This window comes from Danio rerio, chromosome 6, assembly GCF_052040795.2.
Source record: "Danio rerio strain M-AB ecotype USA chromosome 6, GRCz13ab, whole genome shotgun sequence".
Lineage (NCBI taxonomy): Eukaryota > Metazoa > Chordata > Actinopteri > Cypriniformes > Danionidae > Danio > Danio rerio.
The window spans coordinates 25,144,874-25,167,203 of NC_141026.1; the positions used below are offsets into that span (position 1 = coordinate 25,144,874).

A 22,330-nucleotide genomic window follows, 5' to 3' on the forward strand; every position below is an offset into this window, starting at 1 on the left:
AATGAATAGACAAGGACAATACATTTTTGAATAGTAATGCAAACATAAGGTGGCATTCAGTTGCTGCACAATGACCACCTCGTGCTTTTTTAATAATTCAATGGTACATCATCAATTATTCCTTGCACAATCAACTGCAAGGAGACTGCAAACTCACATCTGTACTGGTATAATATCTTTTGCTCTGGCACTGTAGCATCCAGGGCTGAAAAATATATATTAGCATCTATATCACAATGTGTTTAACCGCAATAGTCACATTGCAGGATTAGATGATTTATTTATTTTTATTTTAGATTAATATTTTATTTATGTATTGTACACATTTTAAATTCGTTAAATAATAATAACCCTGGTTTTTTATGTTTGAATGTTACATTTCTGTACTTGAATACTCTTAGGGCGTACTCACACTATTTACAGTTGCCTAAAACCGGGTCAAAACACGATTGTCCTCCCCCCTCCCGTCTCCCCCGATGACCTGCAATCACATTACATTCGGGTCTGAGCACGCTTACATCATCAAAGATGCACTGTTTAGTTTAAGAAGCGCTCTCTCTCAGAACAGTGGCGATTTCTTTAGTTATATCGTTTTAGTCATTTGGGATGGCCTGGGCCGAGATCAGATCACTCACACTTCTCAAAGCATAGTGTGTAGCATAGTGCGAGTGCACCCTTAGACTCCCTTAAAAATCCAATAACCACTGTTTATTTCATTTATTTTCCCTTCATCGTATTTATGCTTTTAATTTATTATATTTATATGCATATGCACCACATACAAGACTTGGGCCCGATTCAAATTCTACCCCTTAGCCCTTCCCCCTCCCCAATTATCTTTAGCTTGAAGACATAGGGCTAAGGGAAAGGGCTAGATACCCCTTGAAACTGAGATTTTTCAGGACCACACTCGAAACTAAGGGGTACAAAAATTTCCCAGAATACACCATCTTCAGCGGCAGCATGGCTGCACATGGAAGTAAGGAGATGCAAAATTAGTATTTTTTATGAATTTGACAACAAACAAGCATATGTTTTAATACATTGATGACCGCATTCTTGTTATATCATCCTTAAAAAAAAAAAAAAAAAAAACGCTAAAATGACAAAAACGCTATGATTCACTATCTTTAATCCATATAATAACTACTGAATAACAGTCCCACAACATACTTTCACATCTGTCACTCGATGACACTAGAATACACTGTCAGAAAAGACTAGTGGCTGGGAATGAGCTTTTTACAGTGCCTGCTTTAATGTTAATGTTGTTTTCTTGTAACTATAACTAATAGAACAACTAGTCTCAATCGTCAATCTCATATGAAGCAAGAGATTGTGATGACATATGATGACGTGTGCATGGTGGTAGAGCTGTCCAATTTCTTAGGGGTAACATTTTTAAACCTTCCCCTTCACACTCTGATTCAAGCGCCAAGGGGAGGGGTAGGGGAGCAAAAATAGAATTGGGATTGGGCCTTGATCATCCCAGTCGATTTAACTGAGTGGAATTTTTCCAAATAGAGCTATTCAAATTACATGGTGAAATTACATAGTTCATGTCACAATATATATCGCAACAAAACAAATTATTGCAATGTCAGATTTTTCCAATATCGTACTGCCTTCTATAAATTGCTAAGTAATTTTTGGCTGAAAACCAAAAATCAAAAACCATTATTGCTTTTGGTTTGTTAAAGAAAAAAGATAAGAAGATAAGAAGAAGGAACAAAGTAAGACCATTCTCTTTCTGATAAATCAAAGAAAAAAAGCAAAAGATAGAGGACTGATGTCAGAGTACTGATGTCACAAATCAAACTGAGTGTTGCATTTGGTTAAGATAATCAACATGACAAAACTCTATAAAAACTTATTTGCTCTCATTATTATAAATAATCAGTGTAGGGCAAAATTGTTTTCTAAAGTATGCATTACTTTTACTTTAAGCTGTTTCTTAATCCTGTTACATTTTCAACTGTTTATTAGTGGACAACACTGGAGTAGAGAGTGTTATTGGCTGCTTTTCATGTACAAAGTTGCTGAAATTTAAAAGACAAGGATGCACAAATCCACATACATTATATACACAGTATATTGTCTTTCTTTTTAATTGAAAAGTCTGTATTTAGCAGATTGTGTGATACAGAAGAGATATTATTTAGATTTGTGTATCTAAAAAGTTTTTAATATATTTAAAAACTGGCAGTAGTTTCGAATAGTTGCATCTGTATCAGGCGTATATTCAGAATTTTGCCCTATACTTATATAAAAATGTTATGGTGCATCCTTACCATAGACAGTCACTTTATACTTTAAATGAACTGAGATGTATTTTTATAATCTGTCATGTTACACTGCCAATGAACAATTTGATATGCTAGAACTAATACGCACTGAAACATCTCCAGATTCCCTGAATCTTAATGTTATGCACTGTTGAGGGTGAAATATCCAAAAGTTTTAAACATTTTTAACCATCCTAATAACCTTGGGGTTAATTTGACCCCATTCAAAGTTTAACTTGTGCAATATGGTTTGCGTTTTTTTTTTTTTTTTGGCTTCATATTGAATGACTTTTCCTAATTCATTAGGGAAAACTTGTTAAACATAAAATTAACATAATATTATTTTTTCAATGCCGAGTACATATTTTGTAACATCTGTGTTCCTTGGGGTCAATTTGACCCCAGGGTCTTTTTGCTGTATAACACATAAGAAATAATAATAAATAAAATAAATACCATGTTACACTGCCAATGAACAATTTGATTTATGAAATAAAAGATAAATTATGCATCTCAAAAACCTATACAGCTTGAAACTTTTCTTGGGAGATTGTCCTTTACTGACCCTCGAATGTTGTAAAACTTGGCATAGTGTCATTATGCCTTAATTTTTAGTTAAAATACTTCAAGTAATATATGGAGGTGAAAAGGGCAGAGCATGATATTAAAGCAAGCAGAATGCAGAAGCAGAGAGTGCTTAATTAGGCTGTTGATTAAAAGTTGTCTGGAATGCTGAGAATGACGTGTGGCTTTGAAGCCTTGGATTTTGCTGGATGAAAGGTCCAGGGGGCAAGAATAGCTGATACATGACCTAAATTAAATTATAGTAGGATGGCAAGCACTCCACTCCAAAATCTTTCCGATAGAGCTAAATCCATTAGGGGTGGATAGTTGGTTAAAGTAAGAGCTCCTAAGATGACTGACCTTGGTTTAGAAGCAGGACAGCAGTTATTTTAATCTATTTAATGCAGCCTTGCTTAAATATCCATTCCTTCTAAAAAGTGAGCTAGTCACATCTGAACAGCATAGTAAATGATAGCTGCTGGTAAACAGTAGGGATGTAACAATTCACTGAACTCATGATTCACAATGTAATTTTCTCAAGAATTAGTTTTAATAAAATAGGAATGAAGCCTACATCTCATGAAAATGTGTCCTTTTATTAGGCTATTTTGCTGAATGCAGTTTTTTTGAAGAATGTTTAATTTAAATTAAGCTATATAATTTCAACATTTAAAGTAAAAACAGAATGGCCTGCCTTAAATTTTATGAATATATTGATCCACACTATAAATAACATCAGAAGGAAACAGCAGACAAGCTGAACAAGACACATTCTCATTCCCTACCTGTAGATGGCACTTATGAATAGCAAAGGTATGGTGTTTCATGGAGTACAGCTGCAAATAAAGCAACAATTCCCTACTTTCCCCTATAATAGATTATTAATTGTAACAATTTGACTTTGGGAGTCCCCACAAGAGGCTGATATACATGCAAAGTTACAAAACACTTGACTACTGTCAGAAAAAGGACAGTATGAAAAATGCTAATAAAAAAGGACTGATTTCTTTACTTTGACTTGTATTTCATAGCAGACAATAGAACTAATATTATTTAATGTGCTCCTCATGATTTTTCTTGCAAAACATATCAAAAAAAGTTTGAAAAGTAAGGCATTTACCACTTTGTATTGTTGTCATTCCTTTTCACAACAGTTAAAAGATGTATAGGGACTGAAGACAATAAGTGATGAAGTGTTTCAGGTTTAATTTTGCCCCATTCTTCATGCAAACAAGTCTTAAGGTGGGCAACAGTAAAGGGTCTTTACTGTCACATTTTGCACTTCAGAATGCGCCACACATACTTTATTAAAGACAGGTCAGAACTGCCAGTCAAGTACGTGTATCCTCTTCCTCCACAGGACTTTGTAATGTGTGCAGAATGTGGTTCTGCATTGGTTGCATGTTGAAATATGCATGAGCGTCCTTGGAAAAGATGTCTTCTTGAAGGCAGCATATTGTGCATCTCTATGTATTTTTCAGCATAAATGGCAGCATCACAGACGTTACCTTTGCATAGGGCACTTGACCCTGACAGACCCTGGCTTTTGGATTTGTTGCTGATAACAGTCTGGATGATCTTTTCTTCTTTAGTCTGGAGCATATGGTATCCAATACTTACAAAAAATACATGAAATACTGATTCATCTGACCACAGTACACATATCCACTGTCGATGACACTTCTGGACACTGTTAACATAGGGCTTGTTTTAGCACAAGTTTTAGGGCAAGTTTTAGCTTGTTTTTGTGGTACTTGACAAAGGTTTGAACCCATGTGTTAATATCGCTTACAGAGGAATAACAATTCTTGATGCAGTGCCGCCTAATGGTTTGGAGATAACAGTAATTAAGCCTACTGTAGGCTGCGCCCTTGTCCTAATATGCACTGAAACATCTCCAGATTCCCTGAATCTTAATGTTATGCACTGTTGAGGGTGAAATATCCAAATGTTTTAAACATTTTTAACCATCCTAATAACCTTGGGGTTAATTTGACCCCATTCAAAGTTTAACTTGTGCAATATGGTTTGCGTTTTTTTTTTTTTTTTTGGCTTCATATTGAATGACTTTTCCTAATTTATTAGGGAAAACTTGTTAAACATAAAATTAACATAATATTATTTTTTCAATGCCGAGTACATATTTTGTAACATCTGTGTTCCTTGGGGTCAATTTGACCCCAGGGTCTTTTTGCTGTATAACACATAAGAAATAATAATAAATAAAAAAATTACACATATTTGTTTTGGGTGATATTGACGTCACTATAACACGCTATGATTTTATAATATACACAATTTTTTAATATGTTAAGTATAACAAAAAATTTAAAAATAACACAACCATACTAAAATTGCAAATATCACTGACAGTTCACAAGTAGTAGTAGGAATCCTAATTATCATGATAACTTGGATATTTAGGGCGGTCGGGGGCATCTTGCAAGGTGTTTGAAATTTCACATGTTTTTTTGTGGAAAGGGAAAACATAATTCAAATGGTGTACACGGTAGGTGCAAAGCTATAAAAGCTTGCACATGAATCTTCCTAAACGATTTCTGTTTGTGCTCTGTGGGCTCTCTCTTTAAGCTCTCTCAATTGAAAATGGCCTCCAAGAAAAGGTTTTCTGTCAGAGATTTTGTCACAAGTTTTTGACTTTGAAAGTGACATAAAGTAGAATGTGTCTGGGACAGGAAAATCTTGAGGAGGACCCTGATTATGAGGCACCCTCCTCAGATGAAAATTACACTCCTAGTGTTGACTCTTCTGTTGTGTACTGGCCAAAAATGGAAAATTAGTATGGTCCCGCTCACCACTTTAACAACAGCGTAGACTGCAAAATTGTTCCAGGGCCCACCAGATATGCTGTCAGTCATGTTCAAGACATAAAATTAGCATTTCAGCTTTTCATTACACCATCAATTAAACACTATATACTTGAAATGACAAACTAAGAGGGGAGGAGGGTCTATGGGGACAGCTGGAAAAACTTTGATGTGACTGATTTGCAAGCCTACATTGGGTTGCTCATTTTGGCAGAAGTTTACAAGTTCAAAAGGAGAAGCAAAAGCAAGCCTTTGGAATGCTGACACAGTAAGGTCAATATTTTCAGCCACCATGTCTCTAAAGACATCCCATGTTTTCTCCCATATCATTCACTTTGATGGCAAGGAAACAAGGAAGGGCAGACAAGAGCAAGACAAACTCGCAGCAATATGGATGGGATAAGTGGGTCCAGCGATTGCCCTCTCTTTACAATCCAGGCCCCAAAGTCATAGTGGATGAATGTCTGGTTCCATTTCGCCGCCGCTGTGCCTTTAGACAATACATCCCAAGCAAAGCATTTTTTTCTTGGTGTCAAATTGAGCCCATACATAATTGTGATAATTTTGTTCCAGTCCTTGCTAAAAGAAATAGCAAGGAATTGTTATTATTTTCATATGTTATATGCGATTTTTTTTGCTGATTTATAAACTTGTCTATAGTAATGCAATAGGTAATCTGTATGTATCAGGGGCAGTAAGTGGGGGGTGGGGAAAGTGGGGGTATTATTTTAGTGTTGTTAAGTAGTCAACAAAGACATCAATAACCTACTAAATTTTTGGCAAACATTTTTAAAAAAAATCCTATTTTGGAGGTTTTAAATTGCTGGGGTCAAATTGACCCCACTGAATGAAAGGTGTTAGCAGATTTTAGGGTAACAGGAGGGTAAACACTCCAATAATTTTGTGTTTTAAAGTGTTGTTTTAAACATTTTAAACATTTCAATAATTTTCTCACATATTTGTTGGCAAACTGGTGATCCTCTGCCCATCTTTGGTCCTAAAGGACTAGATTTTAATCTTGGATTTTAATCTTGGATGCTGTTTTTGTACTTAATCATAGCTAGCTTTTGACATCACCTTTTAAAACATCTTTTGACCAAATTACCCGATTAAAAAAAAATTAAAAATAAAAATCATGAGGAACACATGAAATAATGTCAAAATGAAATACAATTGAAAGTAAATTTAGAAATCACTACTATCTTTTTTTTATTTGCATTTTCCATACTGTCCCAACATTTTCTGATTTGGGGTTGTACTAAATGATCATTAAAACTACCATACGATTTGTTCAGTGATTAATTTTCCAAACCCCTTCTATGTGTGACACTTATCTGTGGTGATTGGTCTACTGCAGGGAGCATGTGTGGAACATAGCTAGTAAGTAGGAAGAGAATTGTCAGTGTGAGAGCAAGAGAACTAATCGCATGCATGTGCTATGAGACATAACCTTACTCGCGAGAGCATGTATTGGGCCCACAGGTGATGTGATGTCAGAGGCGGACTGGCCATCTGGCAATTCTGGCAAATGCCAGAAGGGCCGGACAATTTTTTAAATGTGGGCCGGTGTGCTATTTTTTAATACATTTTATATCTATTGTTTTTACATGTCAAACAGTAAGTGCAACACAAGATAATTGTCAGAGATGGACCGTAAAAAAGGAAAGGCGGTGCCGAAAAACTCAGAGAAAGCAAAAAATTGCTCTGAAAAATTAACTGAAATGCTCTCGGCTGGGTCAGTTGGTGTTTCTGTATGGAGTTTGCATGTTCGCGTGGGTTTCCTCCCGGTTTCTCTCACAAGTCCAAACACATGTGCTATACGTGAATTGGGTAGGCCTAATTGTCCGTAGTGCATGTGTCCGTATAAGGGTCTCCCAGTGATGGGTTGCAGCTTAGAGGGCATCCGCTGCATAAAACATATGCTGGGTAAGTTGGCAGTTCATTTTACTGTGGCATGAAATAAATGAATGAAATCACTGTATGTATAAATTTGTTATAAATGAGTTGTTTTTGTTTCAGTCACATACATTAAATGTTTAAATATCTATTACATAGAGTACTGTTTATATTATTTTACCATCTGTACACCAATATAAGTAGTGAATATGTGTGTTGATAGATGGTGGTCGGTGTGGTAATGTGGGCTGGTGTGGCTACAGTGCCAGCCAGGGCTGATTTTAAGTCCCAGTCCGCCCCTGTGTGATGTGCATGTGAGGGTTTATAACCATGCAGCTCGAGGGCTCCCATTTCCTCATGTCTAGGTCTGTTACATTTTTGGTCAGTGTTGAGTTTGCTCAAAAAATCTATTTAACTGCATGTTTAGAACTTTTGTTCAATGAAAGTAAAGAATTCAATTGAGGAGACTTAAAATGTATATTTTTTTAGCGATAATTCCACATGGTAAACAACAAAAAGTTTTGTAAAATTAAAATTTTAAAGCAACCGGCTGCAAAAAAATATATATATATTTTTCATCCAGAAATGCAAAATAAAACTTGGTATCCATGAGTAAATACTGGAGTCATCACCCCTGTATTCTGTATACAGTACAGTAGCGTGATAAAACACAATATGCAACACTTAAAATATACAATCAAGTATATGTTTCTACAAGTGAAATCTTGTTACTTTGACAATTTGACACATTTTGATAATTGTCAAAGTCATCAGGTTGAGTGCCCACCAGACACACTAGAGGCCACTACACATCGCATCTGCCACTAAACCGGACTACACACCCCGTAAACCAGACCTAATGTTCATGAACTTTGATTACACACTCACACACCTGAAGCTTATCATGAATAATTACCTTGTTCCTGGTTTTCATTTTGACTTTGGACCGTCTTCTGGTTTATTGTTTGTTTGCTGCGTGTCATGGCCTTTGCCTGCTCAATTAGATTATGCCTTGGATCACCCCAGTTGTTACTGTTTACTGCTGTTGACCCTTGCCTGCATAACCATCCCTTTGTTAAATAAAGTTTTAAAAAGTTTGATAAATCTTTGAGAAGTACATATGTAAGATTTAAATTAAGTTCTAAATGAATATCTACTTAAAGATTTAAGACAACCAGCTGCAAATACTTTTTTGAATGAACTAAATTTCTGTGTAGTTGTGCCTGCTAATCTAAAACAGTTCAATGTTTAATTTTAAGCACACTCATAATGACAAGTAAGATCTACTTTTTCCATAAAGTAATTTAAAGTAAGTTATTCCATAAATAAAATAATAATTTAGCACAAGTTTAACCACTGAGGATGTCAAATTGCATATGCAGCTCATTGCTTTAAAAATAAACTCGCTATTTACACCCACAGCTTATTTTATTAATGCCATATTAATCATTCAGTCACCTGAAGTGTTCAAAAACAGATATATAAAACACATGCTGATTTTAACAGCCTAATGATGCCACGTTATTAAATACAAATGCAGTCTTCAACAAAATGTATCATTTCACTTGATTCAGAAGAATAGATGCCAGTATATAACTGAGATCCCCAGGTGCTGCTGTTGATTTGTGGGTCTGCTATTAAAAAATAAACTTTAACTGCGGGTGGATTGCTTTCTGAAAATATTTTGATGTTTTAATCATTTTTATCTGACAGGCTGGCTCAAACATACATGACTCTTATTTTAAATAAAGCACATTGCGGTCAGACTCGTGGGGACAGACGCAGGGTTTCAGCAGATGCTTTTTATTAACAGTGAGTTCAAAGGGGTGGTCCACTATGATGTCATATTTTAAACTTTTGTTGATGTGTAATGTAGCTGTGTGAACATAAACAACAGCTCTAAATGTAATATGCTCAAAGTTTAATGTAAAGGGAGACATTAGCTATGTTTCCATCCACCTATTTTTATGCGCATTTTGCATATGCGCATTAAAAAAACGGGTGATGGAAATGTCATGATGCGCATAAATTTTGAAAATGCGCATAAAAAACTTATGCACATAACTGAGTAGGATCAACTTTTTATTCGGTAAGAAAAGATGCGCATAAACTACGATGGAAACACTTTTACGGAACAAATTCCAGCATGCGTATTAAAAAAGGTCATGTGATTTTGTTTAAAGAGATAATGTGATGATAAAAATGTGTGTGAATGGATAAACCATCAGGCTGAGCACACTGTAAAACAATTGAAATGTTTTTTGGTCTTTATAAAACGCCTTGACCATTTCAGTATTAGTGTTATTATATTATTAATGACTTCCAGAATAAAGAGCATCTGTGCTCCGCGTCTGACACCTTCAAACGCAACCGCGCGTTCACTGCATGTCAGGATTGCTTTCTGAGGTGCAAGTCATTTAATTAGATGAACAGATCGACGCAGCTTCTCCTATTGCAGCAAATTCAGTTTTTACTGTTGATATTTGGCGCCAGCAATCAGGAAGTGACGATTTTGTTCAATTTGACTCGTTGGATGGAAACTCTGCTTTGTTCGCACGTCTTTAATGCGATAATCCAGTTTTGGGCATAAAGTTCATTCGCATTTTTGGATGGAAACAGCTTTTCTGTCTGATTAAGGCAACAGATACAGCTAACAGCTACTCTGGCCGACACTATTTACACAGCAGAATCAAGCGCGTGCTTGTGAAGGAGTGACGCTTTACTGGTGACGTGGAGCTGATCTGCGAATCACAGCACATTGTTAGCTGATTAATCTCTTGAGGGCGGGCCTTTCAGAGGAATTAGGAAATATGTTGTTTTCATGCAAGCGGAGTAGCTGTATATAATCAAAGTAAAATCTATAAAAAAAAAAATTATGTGATTTTCCACAAGTAAAGCAGGAGCACACATTGCTTTGAATTTTGCCTTAAAATTACACTCTAGACCGTCCCTTTAAAATATGCAATTCTAGTTTTTTTGGTCATACAGTTAACAATAAGATATTATTTGAAACTTTGAATATTTCACTTTTATCCAACAAAACCGTTTTGTGTTTTGGCTGTGGAAAAATATCGACATTTGTCTTGACACATGTCACTTCACCTTAATTGTTATTCGTTATTTGTATTTAATTTCTAGGTAACTAACCAACAAAAAATACATAAAAATTAACAAACAAAGGATGCCAAATGAAATTTGTTACAATTTTTTTCCCCCAACAAAATTAGGCTACCGGTAGTGTTCAACGATTGTTTCATAGTTTCGTGTTGATATTTTGGCTTTTTTTTAAGAGATTGTTACGGCCGTTGTAGCTACTAAATTTTATTGACAGGAATAGAAATTAACCGATTAAGATATGTGTTCAAACTGAAGTGTCGGAAAATCAGCAATACCATAAAAGGCATGAATTCTACACAGTTTTAAGGTCTGAAAAGGCTCCACGCATTTGTTAATATCAAAATAAAATAGGGGTCTATTTTGTATTTGTTGGCACAAATTTGTATTTTAGTGATTTTTTTACATGCAACATAATTATTGTAGAACATTTAATGATGATACAACCATTTACAAACTACAGTAGCACCACCAGTATTTTGGAGCCATAGTATCGCAGTACTACCATAGTACCAGTAAACGGTGCAACACTTGTTTGTACACAGCATATCGTCAACTTGAAATTATAAGATTTTTACATTTATAAGTTTTTGCATTCCATATAGATAACATTATGTGTGTAACATTTGTTTTTAAATAAAAAGTCCTAAAATGTAAACAACTTAGAAAAAAAAACATCTTATAATGTAAATAATTTGTCATTTAATAATATGTTAACTCATTTTTGACAAAAATGTCAGATAGAACCTTATAATTCTAAGGTGACGATATTACTCTGTTTTACAACATGAATCCAAGTAATAACAACAACATATGTTTAGTATTGTCTGCCACAATAGCAAAAGTTTTTAGACTTAGCCCGTTAACCGGAGCTACATGCTGCATGATGTGAACAACTCAGATATTTAAATACATATTTGCATGCAACAGAAGCTGGTCCAAATAAGTTCCATGTACATCAATAGTCTTTGATATTGATCCTTCATTTAATAACAAATAACCAGTGGCTATCGCGCTGTAGGGTAGCTTGGTGTAGCATTCATCAGCAAAATGAAAGAAAAAGGTTGAGGCTATACTGTTGTATTGTTGTGAAAGATACCTTCAACAATTTATTTCCTCACATGATCGTCTTTATGCAGTAAAAATGGTTTTCCCTCACAGTGCAGAACATTTTCACGATGCAATCTCATCCCCTACAACGCACTACAGTGTTGGAAAGAGGGGGTTCAGGTTTTTTTTGGGTCTGCCTACACAACAAATGGGTGGGCCATGTTTTGTACAGACAGATTCGAATTAAGGATGATTATAATATATACATATAAATATATTATACAGTGCGCTTTAAACCTCAGCTGGACATTATCACTGATTTAGAGCTTTGTTACACAACGCATGGAAAGTAGTTAGTAACACTTTATTTTGATGGTCCAACTGAGTATTAGTAGACGGTCTGCTTAATATCTGTTGATACTGCTCCATCAACAGACATTTAACTGACTATAAGAAACCTTGCAACCCTACCTTAACCCTAACCTAACAGTTTACTTATAACCTCATGAGAATTAGTTGGCATGTAAATGCAATGTAACCTAAATTCAACAAACGGACATCAAAATAAAGTGTGACCAAGTAGTTTTCTAAAATCCATAATGGTGCACCGTAATATGTATAAATCACAGGCAAGATTAACAGAAAGTAGTATTCTATGTAATCTTTTATAAATACAGTCAGCTCCTCAACTGATTGAAATACAGTAGTGAAATAGTCGACCGGTTCAAGTTGTTTGAGGCTCTATTTATACCTATTTACAATTAGGATGCATTGTCGTCCCATTACAAGCAAGCGTGTCCACTTTTGACCACATCTAGGGGTGGTTGAAAACGCATACAATATGATTGCTTGTTTTACATTTGAGATGAAAAAAAGATGAAAAAAAGAACAAAAAAATCTCATGTGGTGAAGGTTGACGCACCAGCCAAAAAGTAGTCATACAGTTTTAAAAAGGACTTTTAGCAGTTACTCATTGTCTGCTGAAAGTTTTTAATTTTTGTTAGACAATTCAAAAATTTTCCCTTTAAAAATTTGATGGATGAACAGGAAAATAATACTCTTTTTACCCTTTGTTAGTTTGTTAGTTGTAGATTGTTTACAGTTTAACTGAAGTTACAACAGTAATTTACACAAAGCATCACAGTGCGTAATTTGAGTTCACCTAGGTTGGCTGTAGCAGTGTTAATATTACACCAAATAATGTAAAGGAAAACCCTCACATACACTACTGCAACATGTTCAGGTGCAGAGCTGCACGTTATAGTTGAAGGTTTCAAAATAATTTTAAATTTATGGCTTTCTTCAAAAACAAGACTGGCTTTTTCTTGTAAGTAGCAGCCATGTTGAATTTTTAATGTGGGGTTGAGCAAGGCATGCCGAGTTCACCAGAAAGATACTTTTGCATTTGATAAACCGAGAGCTCAAAAATTCTCAAATTTTGGGTCTGCTGCGCAGCATATCTTGGTTTAGTCAAGAAATCTCTCCTTCATGCAGTCAGTGAAAATGTTGGACAATCACAGGTAAGAACCATTTTGGAAAAAATCTGCAACATTACAAACTTGTGATCTTATGCTTGAATTTTGTTCTTTTGTTAAACACAAAAAGCTTATTGGATACTTACATCCACATTAAAAGGAAAAAAATCTCAATGGATGTTTTCTTTATCATTTCTTCTAAAAAGTGGAGGATAAGTAAATGATGGCATAAGTAAATGAAACTACCCCTTTGAGGAACATCCAGAACTCTTTTTTTTTTTTTTTTTAAACAATACAATGTTATCCATTTTAACTTCTGGAGGGAAACACTCCAAACTGTGTTTGCCTGTGTGCATGTTAAAACCTGGGGCCAGTTTCAGTAAGAAGGTTCAAACAACTCGGAGTTTAAACTTGAACTCTGAGTTGATTTACCAAGAGATTAAAAACTCAAGAGTTTTCGGTTTCAGAACAGCTGATCTAAGTTGGCTCAATCAACTTTGAGTAAACCAACTCTGAATTCGTGCACACCGCAATTTTTACACACGTTTCCACTTTTATACACGTTGATCTATTTTAATATATTTAAAAGTGCACTCGTGTGTCTGTCTATTTATTATTTAAGTGATAGAGGTTGATATGACATTTAGAATGTAAGCAGAACTAACAAAATAGTTTTTAGAATGAGAAATAATCCCATTAATCTAGTAACAGTACATGTCCCTGTTGAAGGTCAGTAAATTTAAGCAAATTGTTTATTATAAAAGGACAAGTCATTCTTGTACGTGACTGTTCTTTGTGTGACTGAAATGTAGGCAATAGCAATGTTTCCATCCAAATATATCAATTACATTTATGTTCAAAACTGGAATAACACACAAATGTGCGAATAATGCAGCGTTTCCAGTCAAAGAGAACAAAATTGCCACTTCCTGATTTAACGGGTGCCAAATATCAACAGTAAAAACAGAATTTAAAAACAGAAGTATTTTCGAAGTTATGTGCATCATGACGTTTCCATCAATCATTTTATGCGCAACTCCAAAATGAGCATTAAAATAGGTGGGTCGAAACGTAAGTCTAAGGCGAGAAATACCGCTTCAACTTAAAAAAAGGGGGAGGAGACCGACAGAAACTCTGAGTCGACCGAATGAAACCTGCTCCTGAACAGGTTAGGTTCATGGAGCAAGTTACCACGGTAACTGACTCGGAGTTAAAGTTACCTCTCTTTTAGAAACAGGTTTGACTTACCCTGCTTTCTCCAATTTTGAAAAGGAAAGTTTCTCTCATTTCAGGATTAAATAATCAGTTTTCAATTAACCACCTTTCTGAAACCGGCCCCTGATCTATAGTTTGATAGGATATAAATAGTTTTGATTATACATTTGAGTTATACATTTTTTAGTTTGGAAATAACAAATGTAAATTAAAAGTTAATTTTCAAAACAGAAATACAGATTCATTTAATTTTAGGTCAGTTTAAAGCAGATTTGCAAGGCTTCATGATACAAAAAAGAAATGCAACGCTTAGGCATGGAACAATACCATTTTCAAGGTATACTGCGGTATGGAAAAGTCAAGGTTTTAAAACTGCCAAAATTTTCTGTAATACCATTCCTAAGGTACGTGTAAGATTTTTTTATTTACATTTTTTTTAGGACAACAGTATCTCCAGCAGAAAAGATAAATCATTAAAGTTAATCAGTGTCTATTACGTAAACAGAACATCTAGAAATCGCTGCACAAATCAGGTTCTTTATGTCTTGATCACATAGAAAGATAAGAATGAAAAATGCAACAGTAATAATCAGCACTTACCTTAAGAATCTCTCCTCGCTTGAAACTTAATTCATCATCCGCAGTAGCTTTGAAGTCATATTTAGCTATTGCCTCCATGCCAATGACTTTGTGGACAAGAGACGGATATAAATGTCCAAAAAGAAGTGCTTCTACAGTCAAGAATAAAACCTCTGACTGATCTGCTTCAGTCTCCTAATTTCTGTCCTTGTCCCTGCTGACCGTGGAGTGACAGATCTTCTTTGTCTGCTTGCCGTCAACCTGCAAACGGACACAGAGATTTTGAACCAAATATAGTTATCTATGGTTCAAAGCATCAGGAAAAGATTTGGGTGCCTTTTAATCAGATCTAGTGTGAAGCAGCCATGCAATGTATGCAAATACAAATGGAAGGGAATAACTGGGTCGAGCTGACGTCTTCTTGCAACCGACTATGAGCCAATAAGAGAGGTGGTGTGGGGTGCCTTGGTAATACCGAGTGCTGGTGAGATTTTGAGACATGCAGGTCTGACAAATTAGTAGCAATAGTAAAGTCACAACAAATAATGTCTTTTACATTTTTACAACAAACTAATTCTTCATTACTCAATGTGAGGCCTTTTTTTAAATGCTAGCGGTTGTGGGGATTCGATTATTGCCTGTGATTCCAATATAGCAGGAGTAAAACAGCATTTATGAATAGGTTTGCCAGCTTTTGCATGGTTGGAGTAAGAATTATTATGTCATAATTGTGTGTATGTGTCTGTGGAAAAAGATTTAAAAGATAATCCAATTAATTACATATTATTAATTAATGATATAAAAACATACAAGAGTCATCTCCTGTCAGATATCAAATAGATGTTTACTTTAAGATGTTTTTGATTCAGAATGTTTATGTCTGCTATCTGGTTCACTATACCAGAAGGCAACAGGAGAATGTGTGTGAATTAAGGCCGCACAATATAGCGTTTCAGTATCGATATTGCAGTGTGATCATTCGCAATAGTCCCATAGCAGGATCCGCAATTTTGAGTTTGTATAACAATTTCTCATTTGCATGTGTCTTTGAGGCCTGTGACTGTATGAGTATTTTAAAAGCATTCAGGCATAAGAAATTGTATCTTTAATAACTTTAATTCATAATTAATATAACGAAGTAATGGGGAAAATACCTAATTGGTTTGTGATTTGATTTGCAATTTAATTTTTTGTAGTCAACCTTTTGCTCAATAATCTGTAAGCCATGGCAACAATTTTGCGACAGCTCTCAAAAAATTACCTGTTTTTGTTTGGTGCCTGTGACTTTGAAACCAAAATGTTCCCTGATTACTAAAGTCCTGTTTTTCTTTTATATTAATTTGTCTATTAATGCTTCTGAAGCAGAAGACACCATAATCTCAATTGTCCATGCTTTTTTAATTTTTTAATTAAATTTTTTTTTTTATTGAGGGTTTTACGCATAGTTTGAGTATGCAATTCTGATTGGGCAGAACGAAAGTGTGCTCACTCAATTGGCTAGTAAGACTATTACAAACAGACGGCAGTCATGCATTTACTCTGGGTGGGGGTAATTAAATTAAATGATATATATATCACAGGCTACTCCAATTGCAACATTTCAAATTGCGATTGCGATTCAATTTCTATTAATCGAACAGCCCTATTTTATGCAGATGCACATCTTTACAGAATCATCTCAATCAATTTAAAATTATTTTTTCTTTCCTAATAGAGATATTCAAGTCATCTTGTGTAAGTGTATTCATATCACACAACATATTACAGAACAACAAAATATGGCAATGTTAGATTTTTCCAATATTCTGCAGCCCTAGTGTGAATGATGTGTGTGAAGGTCAAGTCACAGTGACAAGATTACTATAGTATTCACCCAGATAACACATTTACACTATGTGAAACTTTTTTTAAAGCTAATTGTTAACATTTCTCAAATCAACAAAATAGTGTGCTTAAAAATGTCGTCACACACCACAACAGACATGACTTTTAGGCATCACTTTTAAAATAAATATATAAAACAAAATCTATGTGTTCAGTATAAGTCACTGTTTCATTTTAATTTTGCATGGCCATAATTCTTCATCCCTTTTCGCCTAATTATTACGATTCGCGAATCGAGATTGTCTTTTTCGGTCACACGATTCAACCAATAAAATGTGCTCCTTCGCGGCCTAAGTAGAGAAAGGCCAATGGAATCACGCGCTGAATTATGAGCAAAATACGAGTCACTGCATCGGACTGAACAAGAATGACTCACTTAAATGATTTGTTCACTCTTCTATTCGACACAGTTCGCTGTGTTTAAGCATACTAGTAACAAGACCTTTACAAATATAATAAAGCTGTCAACACGCTGCAAGCTTGCTGTGAGTGCGAGAATCCCCTGAACAATGAATAATGTGCAGTGGGCCACAAGCATCATCTTGTAATCAGACATCATTACACTTAACTTTCGTCGCACATTTGCAGATGTAGATGAGTAATAATAACGTTAGGCTTTAATATCATTTTAGTACAAGTTATATGTGAATTTTAAGGGGGTCGTTAGGTGATTTATATGATTTTGAAGATACCTTTGTTTTGTCACTAAACTTATAAAACCTGTGAGTAACTTAATAAAAATATTTCCTATGTTGTTTAATCTTTTCTCTGCAGATAGCCATCGATCTGTCTGAAACGGATGGAATGTTCTTCCCATTCGTGTAGAAACATCACTTACCCAGAGGTGCAGAGTCTTCCGCTGTGCAGCGAAAAAAAATATCTATATATAAATACTTAATCTTAACAACAGCAAAATGATGTTATAGTGATCGCTTTTCCATTTCTCCCAACTCCGCAGCAGCTCTCTGAGAAAAGCAGGCTGGCTGGTAATTTCCGCTTCCTTCGTGTAATGGTCCACAAAGATGGAAAGGTCCAAACAAAAACTTCGCACGCTGACTTGTTTCAAGTGAAACTACACAGGTCGACAGTGTTTCACATATCAGTCGATGCGATTTAAACGCGCGTGTCCTGCTATCAAAGCCTTGTAGTCTCGCAGTGAAGACATTAGTACAGATTGGCATAAAACAGGAGAGATTGGTGGATCCAGTTGTCCATGAGAATAATGCAGCATGATGACACACAGATGACCGGAGCGACATCTAGTGGTTAAAAATGATATGCTCCACTATTTTTCGGAGAAGTGTTAGTAAAGTCGATTTATTTTTATTTCACTATAATTTGCATTACAAAGAGAAACACACACACACATGCAAGCTGAGTATAAACAGAAAGGTAGGCAAATTAATCAAATCTAGGATATATTTGCACATTTGAGGTAAGGCGTTAAAAAACAGTTCATTCAAAGTTATGCAGTGTGTCACTATCAGCTTTACCAAAATGTAAAGATAAATAGACCGAATTATATTGCCTAAATATAAACAACTCTCATTTATATTTAATGTTTATTTATATTTCTTATTTATTATATTCATATTATTTCAATAATTTATATTTATTAGATATAAAAAGCCTATAATGTATCGAATAGGCGCTGCGTCAAGAACACAACATCAAGTTTAGGACGTACAACTCTCATCGACGTTTGAACATCAGCAAACATTTAGTAAAAATGGGAACGTTTGCACTTGCTGATCCCCATCATGAACAGAGGTGCAGTTTCCATTCCACAACTAGAGGTGTCCTCTTGTGCTATAACCCGTCTCTGCACAGAGACATTCATGTATTAAGGCTGCTGCAGCTGGTGATGCTTCTCATCATCTCACTCGTCAAACAAGTTTCTATTGTTTCGTTTTAATGTAACTTTATTAAATGCGTACCTATGTGCGTGTGCGGCGAAAACAGAACTGCCTAAACAACAAATGTAAGGCGGTGCTGAAGGTGTGACTTTCCGTGTGAGAAAGTTATTAGATGCTCTGCTGTCTGCAGAGGTAGAGGTTGATACGGCATTTCTTTCACAGTCTTCACCATGGATTTCCCCGAAGACTCTGAAAACTCATCTCTGCGTCTGTCTAACTCGTCGAAACAAATTCAAGGTAAGGAGATAATGCAGGAAATAATTTTTGATATGCTGAAGTAATTAACTTAAAGATTAGGTGATACAGAAACAGAAGTTACTGTATGAACTTGTCATGAATGTTTTAATGCAAAGTTAACATTTGTAAAGTTACATATCTGTATAATTCTGCAAAGATATCAATTATTGTTATTGTTGTTGTCATTAGTATGTGTGAAGTTATATATGCTAAATAAACATATATTCAGTAGCTATATCAGTGTTTTGTGAATAAATATGTGAAAGCGCTGTGGTCATTAAGTTTAAGTTTATGGTTTTTCTATGTGCATGTGTTGTGTGCTTAGTGAACACGGATGACCAGTATGGAAATGCCATCTTGCCCAGTATTTTTGGAATTATATGTTTTTTGGGTATCTCTGGAAATTCTATTGTCGTCTACACCATCATTAAAAAGACTAAATGCCAGGCTAAACAAACAGTACCAGACATTTTCATATTCAATCTCTCGATTGTGGATTTGCTTTTTCTTCTCGGCATGCCTTTTCTCATCCATCAGCTCCTGGGCAATGGATCTTGGTGTTTTGGAGCCACTATGTGCAAAGTTATATCTGCCTTAGATTCTAACAGCCAGACAGTGAGTACTTACATCCTTACAGTGATGACCTTGGACCGGTATGTGGCTACTGTCCACCCTTTTCGCTTCAACCATGTGCGGACAACCTGTGTGGCCAGTGCTGTGGTGGCGGCGGTGTGGGCACTCTCTCTTATCTCCATCACCCCTGTCCTTATGTACACTGGTTTGATGCCTCTTCACAGTGGCCAGGTGGGATGTGCTCTCCTGTTACCAAATCCATCCACCAACATCTGCTGGTTCACCATCTATCAGTTTGTGCTTGCGTTCGCCCTCCCACTCACGATTATTTGTGTGGTTTTCTTTAAAATCTTAAAGCATATGTCTACCACAGTGGCACCTCTTCCTCCGAGGAACCAACAGGTGCGCACCAAAAGTGTGACTCGGATGGCTGTGGCCATCTGTTTGGCCTTTTTCATCTGTTGGGCTCCATATTACATCCTTCAGATTGTCCATTTGGGAATACAGAAACCCAGTGCCTCGTTTTATTATGTCTATCATGTGGCCATTAGCATGGGCTATGCTAACAGCTGCATTAACCCTTTTCTCTATATAATTCTGAGTAAGACCTTTAAGAGACAGTTCATAGTTGCTATCCAGCCTGCGCACAATCGCTTCCGGGTCAACCCGAGCAGCACGGAGGCCACTGTGTCCCTTCGTCTTGCCACAGACTGCCAACGACATGTTCCTGCTGACAATTCAGAGTAAACAAATGTCTGCTCCAATAAATACCTACAGATGAGTAATTTTAAAACAACTCAACCTGAGGTACCCCTGCTTAAAGGGGAAATGAAGAACTCACTCAAGTTTACATTATTTTGTAAATTGATTTTCACTTTCATAGAAAATATCTAACAAACTCAATTAATAAAACCGTTTAGCAGAAAACGGCATATTTTACTATAGATTTTAGACCTAGGGCACCGCCATCTTCCTGCAGCTGAACAGACAGTGAAAGTAATGGACTGAACACGGAGACTATAAAGCCTAATTTAATCCAATGTGTGAAGTTGTGGATGTGGCTGGTGCAAAGATGGACGTCTAATATATATATATATATATATATATATATATATATATATATATATATATATATATATATATATATATATACCATGCTGAAAAATCAAGCTTAAACCAGCCAAGGCTGATTGGCTGGTTTTAGCTAGTTGACCAGCCTGGTTTTAGAGGGGTTTTGGCAATTTCCAAGCTGGTTTCCAGCCATTTCCTGCCTGATCCTAGCTGGTCAGGCTGGTAGATGACCAGCTAAAACCAGCTTGATGAGCCTTATCAAGCTGGGAGTCCAGCCAAAACCAGGCTGGTCAAGCTGGTTTTAGCTGGATTTAACTGGTCATTTTCCAGCCTGACCAGCTAAGACTAGGCTGGAAATCAGCCTGGAAATGGCCAAAACCTCTCTTAAAGCATGCTGGTCAACCAGCTACAATCAGCCAACCAGCCTAGGCTGGTTTAAGCTGGATTTTTCAGTAGGGATATAATTATTTATTCTATATTTCTTTTTTCGCCTTTAATTAACAATCTGTTGATGCATTTTTGGTCCACTCTCTCTATTAATCTGCCTGACGATGTCTGGGTTTCAACCATGGTTTCAACAAGGTCTGGTGCTGACATAATGGAGCTAGTAATGCCACAGCCATGTCACCCTGCAGCCCAAGACCGGTTACTCACTAAAGCTAAGCAGGGCTGAGCCTGGTCAGTACCTGGATGGGAGACCACTAGGGAACACTAGGTTGCTGTTGGATGTGGTGTTAGTGAGGCCAGCAGGGGGCGCTCAACCTGTGGTCTGTGTGAGTCCTAATGCCCCAGTAAAATCGAAGGGGACACTAAACTGTCAGTGGGCGCCGTCTTTCGGATGAGACGTTAAACCGAGGTCCTGACTCTCTGTGGTCATTAAAAATCCCAAGGCACTTCTCGTGAAAGAGCAGGGGTGTAACCCCGGTGTCCTGGCTAAAGTCCCTCTATCGGCCGATACGATCATGGCCTCCCAATCATCCCCTTCCACCGAATTGGCTCGATCACTGTCTCTCCACTCCACCAATAGCTGGTGTGTGGTGAGCGCACTGGCGCCATTGTCCTGTGGCAGCCGTCGCATCATCCAAGTGGATGCTGCACACTGGTGGTGGTGTGGAGAGACCCCCCTCATGATTGTGAAGCGCTTTGGGTGTATTGCCATACACAATAAATGCGCTATATAAATACACATTACATTACATTACATTACATTACATTAGTACTTTTACTTTTCACTACTACAGCCCTCACCTCTTTTCGTGTTCAAACCAAACTAAGATTGGCACGATTTTTCACATGGCCGATTTTTACATCCTTCATACATGTTGAAAGATCAACTTGATCGACTTGAAAAGGAAATATGTCTTGACATAATCTACAAACACGTGACTTAATAAAGCGTGAAGTCATGTATGATTTTAATCGATGCATTAATCTGAATGTAAATCCCCTGGTCTGGCAGCGCTGGAGCATTGTGAGAAAGTGGACCAAAGCTCATCTAACTAAAGGTATTAAAAAAAAAATACACTCACAACTTAAATGCTTGTATTTATTGTATTTGCACCAGCTCTGCGAGGCACATCCACAACTTCATACATTGGGTTAAATTAGGCTGTCCAGTCTATGGCTCCAGTCCATTACTACCATAG

General features: G+C 36.3%; 2 protein-coding genes and 1 pseudogene across 2 annotated transcripts in view; 2 read left to right on the forward strand and 1 right to left on the reverse strand.

Annotated features, from left to right (window-relative positions):
- grb2a (growth factor receptor-bound protein 2a) overlaps positions 1 to 18,063 on the reverse strand; it is a 38,463-nt gene extending 20,400 nt beyond the window's left edge. The window contains 2 exon segments of the mRNA NM_001007769.1: positions 15,025 to 15,264; positions 17,726 to 18,063. Coding sequence (NP_001007770.1) covers positions 15,025 to 15,102 — 78 coding nt within the window. The 5' untranslated portion in view covers positions 15,103 to 15,264; positions 17,726 to 18,063.
- LOC147843512 (uncharacterized) lies at positions 5,528 to 7,051 on the forward strand (annotated as a pseudogene).
- Positions 18,064 to 18,700: 637 nt separating the features above from the next.
- On the forward strand, positions 18,701 to 20,572 carry mchr1a (melanin-concentrating hormone receptor 1a). The gene is made up of 2 exons (XM_087257180.1): positions 18,701 to 19,040; positions 19,366 to 20,572. The coding sequence occupies exons 1-2, from the start codon at positions 18,974 to 18,976 to the stop codon at positions 20,358 to 20,360; spliced, it is 1,062 nt and encodes a 353-aa protein (XP_087113306.1). The 5' UTR covers positions 18,701 to 18,973; the 3' UTR covers positions 20,361 to 20,572.
- The last annotated feature ends 1,758 nt before the right edge of the window (positions 20,573 to 22,330 follow it).